The following is a 10605-nucleotide window of genomic DNA, read 5'->3' as shown; positions in this document are numbered from 1 at the left end:
AGAGGATGAGTGATTTTTATTTGTGTGGAATTACATTCCTGGGTTTCCAAAGTCTCATTTCTTTTCATCCAATCCTGGAAGAAGTATGACTGGGGTTTCAGTAGAGCTAAAAGCAAAGCCATGGTCCCGTGTTTCCGTTCCATGTTGCAGCTGGGTTCAGTTCACCATCAGGTTAGTTACAGTCCATTAGTCCATTGTGTGGGAGATCCATGTAGCCATGGGCCATGTGAGCGAATGCAGGGGAGCCAAGAATGGGTGCCCCCTGCAACAAGAATACCAAGAGCATCAAGAGCTCAAGAGGGGAAACTCCTTTGTTTAGGGATTAAATATCTCAAATCTTCACATATTTGCAATGGCCCTGCCCATTCTGGCCAATGACCTCTGTTCCCAAGTGTGACTGACTGCAAGCACCTTTGCTAGTCCCCCCAACTACACTGGGCATGTGTCTATCTTTCCTTTGCTGGACCCCTGGGGAGTGTAACTCTGCGGCTTCCTGTTAGAGCTGCCCAAATGGCATGCCTATAATATTTGGCCCTTCGCTTTGCTCCTTTGTAATTACTAAGTTAATTACAATGGTATCAAAATTACCAAGTTACCATCCAGAAAGATTATTTTCATTTAAACATAGCATTACTATCTGAGGGCATGCATATCACTCTGACCTTGCTAGTACTGGATATTTTTAAAGTTTTTAATCTTTAATTTAAGTAAAAAATTGATATCTTATTGTTGGAACATCATTCACCAGATACCTGCTTTTAGCAGCCGAGGTCTCAGAGCTAAAGCTGGCTCTCAGCTCCAGTGACAGCCATAGAAGATAAATAAATTCCAGAATAAAAAAGAAAAAAAGAATAAAAGGAGAGGTTGGGTCACCCACCAGCCTGAAAACGGCCCTCAGCCCCTCACCCAGACTGGCCAGGCACCCCAGTGGGGACCCCCACACTGAAAGGGGTGTGACCAGCTGCAAACAGCCATCATCCCCTCATCCAGGCTGGCCAGGCACCCCAGTGGGACCCCCACCCTGATCCGGGACACCTTCAGGGCAAACCAGCCGGTCCCCACCCGTGCACCAGGCCTCTATCCTATATAGTAACAGGGTAATATGCAAACTGACCCTAACAGCAGAAAGACTGGGAATGACTGGTCACTATGACACACACTGACCACCAGGGGTCAGACTTTCAATGCAGGAGCTGCCCTCTGGTGGTCAGTGTGCTCTCACAGCGGGGAGCTCTGCTCAGCCACAAGCCAGGCTGATGGCTGCCAGTACAGTGGTGGTGGTGGGAGCCTCTCCTGCCTCCTCAGCAGTGCTAAGGATGTCCGACTGCAGTTTAGGCCTGCTCCCCACTGGCAAGTGGACATCCCCCGAGGGCTGCCGGGCTGCCAGAGGGATGTCTGACTGCCATCTTAGGCCCAATCCCCCGAGGAGCGGGCCCAAGCCAGCAGGTGGTCATCCTCTGAGGGGTCCCAGACTGCAAGAGGGCACAGGCTGGGCTGAGGGACTCCCCCTCCCCCTTGAGTGCACAAATTTTTGTGCACTGGGCCTCTAGTATGATATATTTATCCAAAATAATTGAAATAGGATCTCAAGGAACTACTAGCACTTCCATGTTCAATGTGGTACTATTCACAATATTCAAGGTGTGGAAACAACCTAAAAATCCATAAACCAATAAACACATAAAGAAAATGTGCTATATGTATACAATGGAATACTAGTCCAGCCTTTAAAAATAACATTCTGCAATATGCAACAACATGGGTGACTTTGAGGATATAATGCTAAGTGAAATAACCCAGTCACAGAAAATAAATACTGCATGATTTCACTTATATGAAGTAAAGAAAATTGTCCAATTGATAGAATCAAAGAATGAAATAATGGTTATCAGGGGCTTGGGAAGTGGGAAATAAGGAGTTAGTTGCTAATCAATGGGCATAAAGATTTAGTTAAGCAAGGTGAATAAGCTGTAGAGATCTACTGTGGAACATTGTACCTATAGTTAACAATAATGTGTTGCACACTTAAAATTTGTTAAGAGAATAGCTCTCATGTTGTGTCCTTATCACAATAAAATAAAATAACTATGTCAAAATAATATTGGTTAAAATAATACTAGTATATATGCTATAATAGCTATAGTTATGCATGTCAATATTTATTTCAATGACACACACTGTCCACCCAGCTTTTAGGATGAAATAAATGTAATCACATATAAATTGTATTAAATATTATAAATTTCAATGATAATTAAATTGGCAAATTTGGGTAGTATTTTCATAAAAAACAAAAGAGTAAAAGTTAAGAAATGAAGCCTTCGATTAAGAACATTATAGCCAGCACCGGTTTGGCTCAGTGGATAGAGCGTCAGCCTGCGGACTGAAGGGTCCTGGGTTCGATTCCGGTCAAGGGCATGTACCTTGGTTGCGGGCACATCCTCAGTGGGGGGTGTGCAGGAGGCAGCTGATCGATGTTTCTCTCTCATTGATGTTTCTAACTCTCTATTCCTCTCCCTTCCTCTCTGTAAATATATTAAAAAAGAACTTTATAAAAGAATAAAATACTTTATAAAATAATTAAAAATAATTAAAATAAAATAAGTGAATACATGTGAATGGGCAAGAGTGATAGTAATCCAATAACTAATTCTTTAAGAAGATGACAGAATACACCAACCTCTGGAAATTCAAATCAAATGGAAAATAAACTCAATAATCATATATATATTAGTAAATTAGATTTATTTTTTAAATGACAGTAGAACATTCTGTAAGTAATTCAAAATTTTGAACAAATTGGTATTTTGAGGACAATTATAAAATGTAAATAAATAAATAATCAAGTCGTAATTGAGAAAAAAGAATGAAAGTTGATAGCTATACTCCCACCATCTCCAACATACTATAGTATAATATCTTTTTCTTTACTTCCCCCCCAAATTTTAAGAAATATATTATTCTTCTTATACATTTTAAATCAAAAATAAAATTTGAAAGCTATGTAAAAGCTCAAATATAGTTTTGATAAAGAGATACAGAAAAAATATATCAGAAAAATTTCTATAGATTAAGCATATAATGAAAACATATGTATAAATACTAAAAGTTGTAAATGCAATTAAGCAACATAGACAAATAATAGTTGACACATCCTAGGATTAAAAAAGGGACACATTTTTCAAAAATTCCTCAATATAATTCATTATGTTAATGAGTAAGATAATGAAAAAATATGTAAACAATAGATTTCAGAAAAGGTATCTAATGAAACAAAAAGTCTGTCCTCTATAAAAAACAACAACAATATTTGTATATTTACTTAATGTGTTAAATTGTCTTCTGGTTAAAATGAGGGGAAACAATTTTGCCATTTTGGGACTTTGCTATTTACTACTTTTTTTAGAGGAATCTTTTAGTAATGTAACAAACCTTGAGAGAGAAATGAGCTATTTTATTTTATCCCTTTATTTGTAATTGGGTACCAAGTCCTGAAAATTCTAATTATACTTTGGCTTATCCAATCTTTGCTGCTACGTCAACATTGTTGTTAGCTTACTCTGGGCCTTCAATATTACCCCTCAGTTCACTCTGGCAATATCTCCCACATGTTCACCATTCTTTTCTCTCACTTTTCCAAGCTTCAGCCAGAATGATCTCCCTAAAGAATTTATCTGATTATAAATTCTTACCCTTAAGTCATTCATAGCCTTAAATGGCTTTTTTGATTAAGGATAAAGTCCAAATTCCTTTAAAATGTACTTTAATAATATGACCACTGTGTCCATTTCTTATGTCTTATTCCTCCTAACTATTTCCCTATGCCCCCAAAATAAAAATTTGCTCCAACTATATGGAACTACATGCGATTGTTAGGCCAAGAAGTTGCTTTATGCTTCTATATTTTTGTTTTGGTAGCCTTTACTTGAAATATCTTGTCAATTTTTATATGCTTGAAACTACAGATCATTCTAAATATTTATCAAAACAGACACTGACTCAGCATTTCCAGCACTTTCTTTACTACCTGCCCTCCATCTACCTGGTCCCTCACCTCCAACAGTGGAAAAACAGATGTTTTGTTATTTTTATTCACTTCTAATGTATTTGTGTAGCATTAGACCACAGCACCTAGGTATGATTCTGTCCTTCTCTGTATGTAATTCCCTATTTGAATCATAAGCTTCTTGAACAAATGGATTGTTTGTTTATATTAAAAAGAGTGTGAATTTTGTCCAAGATCAATGAAAACCTTGGAAAAATCCCAATCTCTCTGAGCCTTACTTTACTCATTTGTAAACTTACTACAAAAATAACCAGCTTGTTGTGTTTTTATAGTTTAGAAATTATGTGAGGAAGATGGTTAGTACATTGCTTGAGATATAAGTTCTCAATGAGGAAAGTACTTATAAAAACCCCCCAAAAATCCAATTAATAAATGGGCAAAGGACCTGAATAAGCACGTCTCCAAAGAGGACTTACAGATGACCAATAGACATAAGGAAAGGTGCTCAAAGTCACTAATCATCAGAGAAATGCAAATTAAATTACAATGAGATATCACCTCACACTTGCCAGAATGGCTACCATCAATAAATCAACACACAAGTGCTGGTGATGTGGAGAAAAGGGTACATTCAAGCACTGTTGGTGAAAATGCAGATTGGTACTGCCACTGTGGAAAATAGTATGGAGTTCCCTCACAAAATTAAAAATGGAACTACCTTATGACCCAGCATTTATACTTCAAAGAAAACTGTTACACTATTTTGAAAGAATATTTGCACCCCTATGTTGATTACAGCATTATTTACAATAGCCAAGATTTGGAAGCAACCTAAGTGCCCCTCAGTAGATGAGTGGATAAAAAAGCCATGGTATACTTACACAATGGAGTACTACTCAGCTATGAAAAAGAAAGGAATCTTACTTTTTGCAACAGCATGGATGGACCTGTGGAGTATTGTGCTAAGTGAAATAAGCATAAGTGATTTTACTTGTTAAGTGGAATGAAATGAACAAAATAAACTAACAAACAAAATAGAAAGAGTGCCTAGATTTAAATGCCAGTTCTGCCACTTACACTTTTTGGAAAAGTTTTTTAAGTCCGTGTGTCTCAGTTTTCTTATAGGCAAAACAGTGGTATCCATTTCATAAGGCACAGGGGCTGACTAACACGTAAACTGCTCAATTAGTATACATGGATGCAAATAGTTATCACCTAGTGAGGTAAGATGCCATGATTACTATATGTGGTAGGCCAGAGAAGGGACATGTTCATACAGCCTGTAGGGTCAAAGGTTTCTCTGGTGCACACTGGCTTAGATTAATTAAGGTAGGAAGTGATACCATTACTTTATAAAGATTCTCTCTAGAAATGAATAGATGGTTTAGATTGGGCAAAAATACATAATTTTTTTAAAAGTAAACAACCAAGTGCAGGTCATTCTGCACTGTGGAGCTGATAGGAATCTAGATACACTGACAAAACAGCATAAATTAAACAGATGTATTCATTTCCTTTGTACCCTAAAACATGATTCACCAAATACCATGGCAACCCATTTTCCAGATAGAAAGAAGGCTGATGCTATTATACTGATATGTTTATTATGGCAAGCGTATTATTTGAATGCTTACTATTTGCTAAACCTTATGCTGAGTGCTTTGAGTGTATTAAAGAATAAGAAAGACATAGTCTCATCTTTCATGGAATTTACATAGTAATGTAGGAGAGAGGCATTGGATACATAATTTATTGTTTGCATTAAATCAATAATCACAACTCTGCAGGTGCTAGAAAAGACCAATGGAGAATGTAGTGTAAACATTTATTAGGCTGAGAGGTTAGGGGAATCCTCCATAGGGCAGTTTAAGCTAAGAGCTAGCTAATGGATAAGATGCCAGCCAGGAGAAGGGAAGATAAATGGGGAAAAGCTTCCAAGACATGGGAAGTAGATTTGCCAAGGCCATGAGGAAGGAGTAAGCCTTGCATAGTCAAGGAACTGAAAGATGATTATGGTTGCAATAGAAAAACAAAAAACAAAAAAACAAAGGGGAAATGGCTCAAGATAAAATTTGAAAGGAAGGCAGTGTCATAGCACAGGCCCATATAAAAGTTAGAACTTTATCATACTGGCAATGGAAATGATATGATGTAATTTGGAGTATTTTTGTAATTTGGAAAGTGAATTGAAAGATATGACAGAAACTGTTTTTCTTTCAAACTTGCTGTGAGAGTCAGAGGACCTGGGATTCAATCCAGCTCTGGTTTTCACCTACTGAATGGATTATTTCTGGGCATCATATCCTCCTCTGTAAAATGAAGAACAATCCAATTCTAACTCTTAGTTTCTTTGAAACCTCACAGTTTCAAAGAAATGTCAGGTCACAGAGGAGCCATCCACCACCAATTTTTGTATTCCCTCTTGCCCCAGCCATCTCTGAGCCATGGGATACACTGGGCTCAGGGGACTCTTAAGAGGCAGTTTTAAAGCTCAGGGCATGGAGGGGGTGGAGGCTGGCAGGGCGGTTGGGTGCAGTGTCAGAGCTCTTAGTGTTTCTTTTCTAGCAGACACTTCACCTGCCTCTCTCCTCCCATCTACCAGAGCTGCCCTGCAGAGGTAAATGGGGATTTCAGCTCTTCCCTCATGGAGGTCTGTAGAAATCTCATTCATAGCTTCAAAGTTCTGAGTGATTAAGGTACAAATATTTGAAGAAGCTTATAATACCTTCTTTCTAAAATAATTTATTTGTGTAATCAGTATTTATTGATAGAACTAGAACTGGTAATTCTTGAGACCTAATCCAGGGCTCTATGCACAATGAAATGGCTAAACATTGAGGATAAAATAAGAAGGAAAACAGACAATTATGGGAATTTATTATTTACAGTGGGAGAAAGATACTAATTAAATAACCAAACACATATAATAATCTATTGTAATTCTAACGTGTGATAAAAGTCATGAATAAAAATATGTCTGAGAACATACAACAGGGACATATGACCATGAGCAGAGGTGTGATGGATGATTAGAATAATTGGAAGGTAAGTTTTCAGATAGTGTTAATGCTGCTGTATGCCATAGTAAAGATGCTTGAATTCTATTTGAATTTTATTTCAAAAGGAAAGAGAAGCCATTGGAAGATTTTTCAGTAGTATAACATCTTTTTACTTATATTATAAACAAATAATTTTACTGTTTTGTGAATAATGCATTAGAGAGGGGCATGACATTAAGTTGGTCAATCACCAAGGAAGGTCTTGAGGAAATCCTGGTAAAAGATGCTTAGTGATAAATTACAGTTGGAAATGAAATAGAGAGGAAAGCAGTGTTAAGTATATTTTCAAAAGGTGGTAATAGAGTAATTATATCTGGGCATGAGAGAAAATGAGGTTTTTCTGGCTTGGTGATGGAATTTTATAAGGTGATATATATTTGAGAGGATTAAGTATGGTGATAACTAAAAAGTTCAACTTCGAATTTGTTGTGTTGAGATGCTGATGAACTATTTAAGTCGATATGGAGTTGGATGCTGAGTCTAGAGCTAGAAGAGAAATCTGAGCTAGAGACATACATTTGGGATCATTGCCACACAGAGAAGAGATTAGAAGGACATTATGAGTAGAAAGTATTTTTGAAGATATTAGTTATAAAGAGAGCAGAGAAATGAGTGATTACTAGAAGAACATGTGAGGGCAATAAGAGGCTTTTTGTTATTCCTTGTTTTCTATGATAGTAAATCCTGAAATTAATCCTCAATAAAGAAATTGCTGTGAGGTAGGACATATGTGAAGCTCTTAGAAATCATCTAAACCTCTAGTTTTCAAATTTGCCTGCCTATTGGAATCACTTGAGAAGTTTAAAAAAATACTGATTCTTGAGTTCCACTGCTAGAGTTTCTGATTTAACTGGTATGAGCAAGGCTCCAGCAAACAAACAAACAGAAAAAGAAAACATGACTATATATATTTTAAACTTCCTCAAGTGATTCCAACATGCAGCACAATTTGATAATATTTAATCTAAACAGAGCAAATCGATGTAAACATGTCAGAGAGAATAACCATGAGCAATCAGGAGTGAAGGAGCATGAGGTTCTGGGCCCTTGGTGAATAAGTGAAGGTCTCAGGCAACAAAGAGAGGACGAGGAATGATGCTTTAGTGCAAGCAAGAGAGGAGACTCAGCTCAGAATATAGACAAAAATGTTCTCACCTGTTCCAGAGGAAATGCATTAGTAAGTAGAGAGTATTAAAGAAAGAACTTCATGGAGGACTCATGGTATCTTGCTTCAGTTTTTTTGTTTTGTTAATCCTCACCTAAGCCTATTTTTTCCATTGATTTTTTTTTAGAGAGAATGGAAGGGAAGGACGGAGAGAAGCATCAATGTGAGAGAGGCACCTTAATTGGTTGCCACCCCCACACACCCTGACTGGAGTCTGCAACTGAGGTACATGCCCTTGACTGGAATCAAACCCACGACCCTTAAGTCTGAGGGCCAAAAATCTAACCACTGAGCAAACAAGTTAGGGCTGTATCTTGCTTCTTAAAGAATATGGTGGATAACACTTGGTAGATAAAAAGCACAAAAACAATTTCTACCACTGGAAAAGATTTGAATCTTTCTGTACAAAAGGCAGAGAAAGAAGAGTAAGAGATAATGTCCAAAAAAAATAAAAATAAAAAAGTCAAAGGATTTTTGTGAGGAAGGAATTGGAGTCCATGACCCATTTGTGGATATGGTCAGACTGCAGAATGTCTGAGCTAGAGCCATTGACCCCTGATCTAATTATTCCTTACCCTTTCATGATCTTTGGTATCAAATATAAATGTCATTGTCCCTTCCATCTTGAGAACAGTGACCACTCTTGATCTTTACATCCTCCACTGTCTGACCTCACTTCACTCTGGTTGTATTTCCTTAAAAGCTATCATGGACCTCATGAAAAGTTTTGGGACTAACATCTCAAGCATTACCAGCTTCACACTAACAGCCTTCCCAGAGATGGAGGGCCTGGAGCACTGGTTAACTGCCTGCATCTTGCTACTTTATGCTATCTCCGTCCTGGGCAACATTCTAATTCTCTTCATCATAAAGGAGGAGCAGAGCTTGCACCAGCCAATGTACTACTTCCTGTCTCTGTTATCTGTCAATGACTTGGGTGTGTCCTTTTCTACATTGCCCACTGTACTGGCTGTCTTGTGCTTCCATGCCCCAGAGATTGCCTTTGATGCCTGCCTGACCCAGATGTTCTTCATCCACTTTTTTTCCTGGACAGAGTCTGGGATCCTGCTGGCTATGAGTTTTGACCGGTATGTGGCCATCTGTAACCCCTTGCGTTATTCATCGGTGCTCACTGATATCCGTGTGGTTCACATGAGCCTATCCATCATCATTCGCAGCTTCTGCATGGTCTTCCCACTGCCTTTTCTTCTGAGGAGGCTGCCGTTCTGTGAGGCCAACATGCTGACCCATTCCTACTGCTTGCACCCAGACCTCATCCGCTTGCCTTGTGGAGATACCACCATCAATAGCATGTATGGCCTGTTCATTGTCATCTCTGCCTTTGGTGTAGACTCAGTGCTCATCGTTCTTTCCTACGTTCTCATACTGCACTCTGTGTTGGCCATTGCCTCCCGGGAAGAAAGGCTTAAGACACTCAACACTTGTGTGTCACACATCTGTGCTGTGCTTATCTTTTATGTGCCCATGGTTAGTGTGTCCATGATTCACCGATTTGGGAAACACTCCTCTGAGCTTGTGCACAAGTTCATGTCCCTGGTTTATCTCTTTGTGCCTCCAATGCTCAACCCAATTATTTATTCCATTAAGACTAAGGAGATTCGTAAGAGGTTGCGTAAAATGTTATTGGGATCAAAGCTGTGATCAGGAAGAAAGCTTCTGGAAATTCATGTACACTATGTTTTTTGGTTTTTTTTGTTGTTATTGCTGTGTGTGTGTGTGTGTGTGTGTGTGTGTGTGTGTGTATACTCTGCTATTCTTTTGGAGGATTTCTATCTCCTGCTATGCATGGACCTGTGATTGGGTACCTGCCATTAGTTGTATGGTATAGTCTGGCTAAAACCCATAACTCAAAATATCAGCTGTCTTACATTGTAATGAAATGTCTCACGTTGCCAATTTTTTTAGTCAAATACATTTCAAAAACTAATGCATACATATCAACCATAGAATGGCTGGGCATTATTATGTTATTTGAGATCATAGGTATTACCCAATACTTTTTAAAGTAATAATATTTTTAGTAACTTTTAAACTTTAAAAATTAAAGGCATATGATAGCTATGGCTAACTTTACACTTTTGAAATAAGAGCATTCAAGAGTCCTATAAAATGAAACTTATGTCTTTGTCGTATTGATTATGAACTACCTGAAATTAATAAGCTTAAAACTGGAAGAAAAGTTTTGTGAAAAAAAAATCATATGTTTCCATCCCTCGGGCATGACTAGGGGGAAGATTAAATTTCTTCTAGGGAGCTAGTAGACACTCCAAAAGGAGGCTAATAAATACTACTTACTGATGGCAAGGTGTGTCTGCTCAAGAGGCATTGGGGGTTTGACCCATGATTTGCTGGGA

The 10605-nt window shown here is 38.0% G+C and overlaps 1 protein-coding gene across 1 annotated transcript; it reads left to right on the top strand.

The window, feature by feature from the left end:
- Window positions 1-8947: 8947 nt before the first annotated feature.
- LOC102434724 (olfactory receptor 51I2-like) lies at window positions 8948-9892 on the top strand. The gene has a single exon (XM_006094550.1). The coding sequence runs from the start codon at window positions 8948-8950 to the stop codon at window positions 9890-9892; it is 945 nt and encodes a 314-aa protein (XP_006094612.1).
- The last annotated feature ends 713 nt before the right edge of the window (window positions 9893-10605 follow it).

The sequence above is a fragment of the Myotis lucifugus genome, unplaced genomic scaffold, assembly GCF_000147115.1.
Source record: "Myotis lucifugus unplaced genomic scaffold, Myoluc2.0 scaffold_138, whole genome shotgun sequence".
NCBI classification, from domain to species: domain Eukaryota; kingdom Metazoa; phylum Chordata; class Mammalia; order Chiroptera; family Vespertilionidae; genus Myotis; species Myotis lucifugus.
This window is presented reverse-complemented; position numbering and strand designations above follow the sequence as displayed.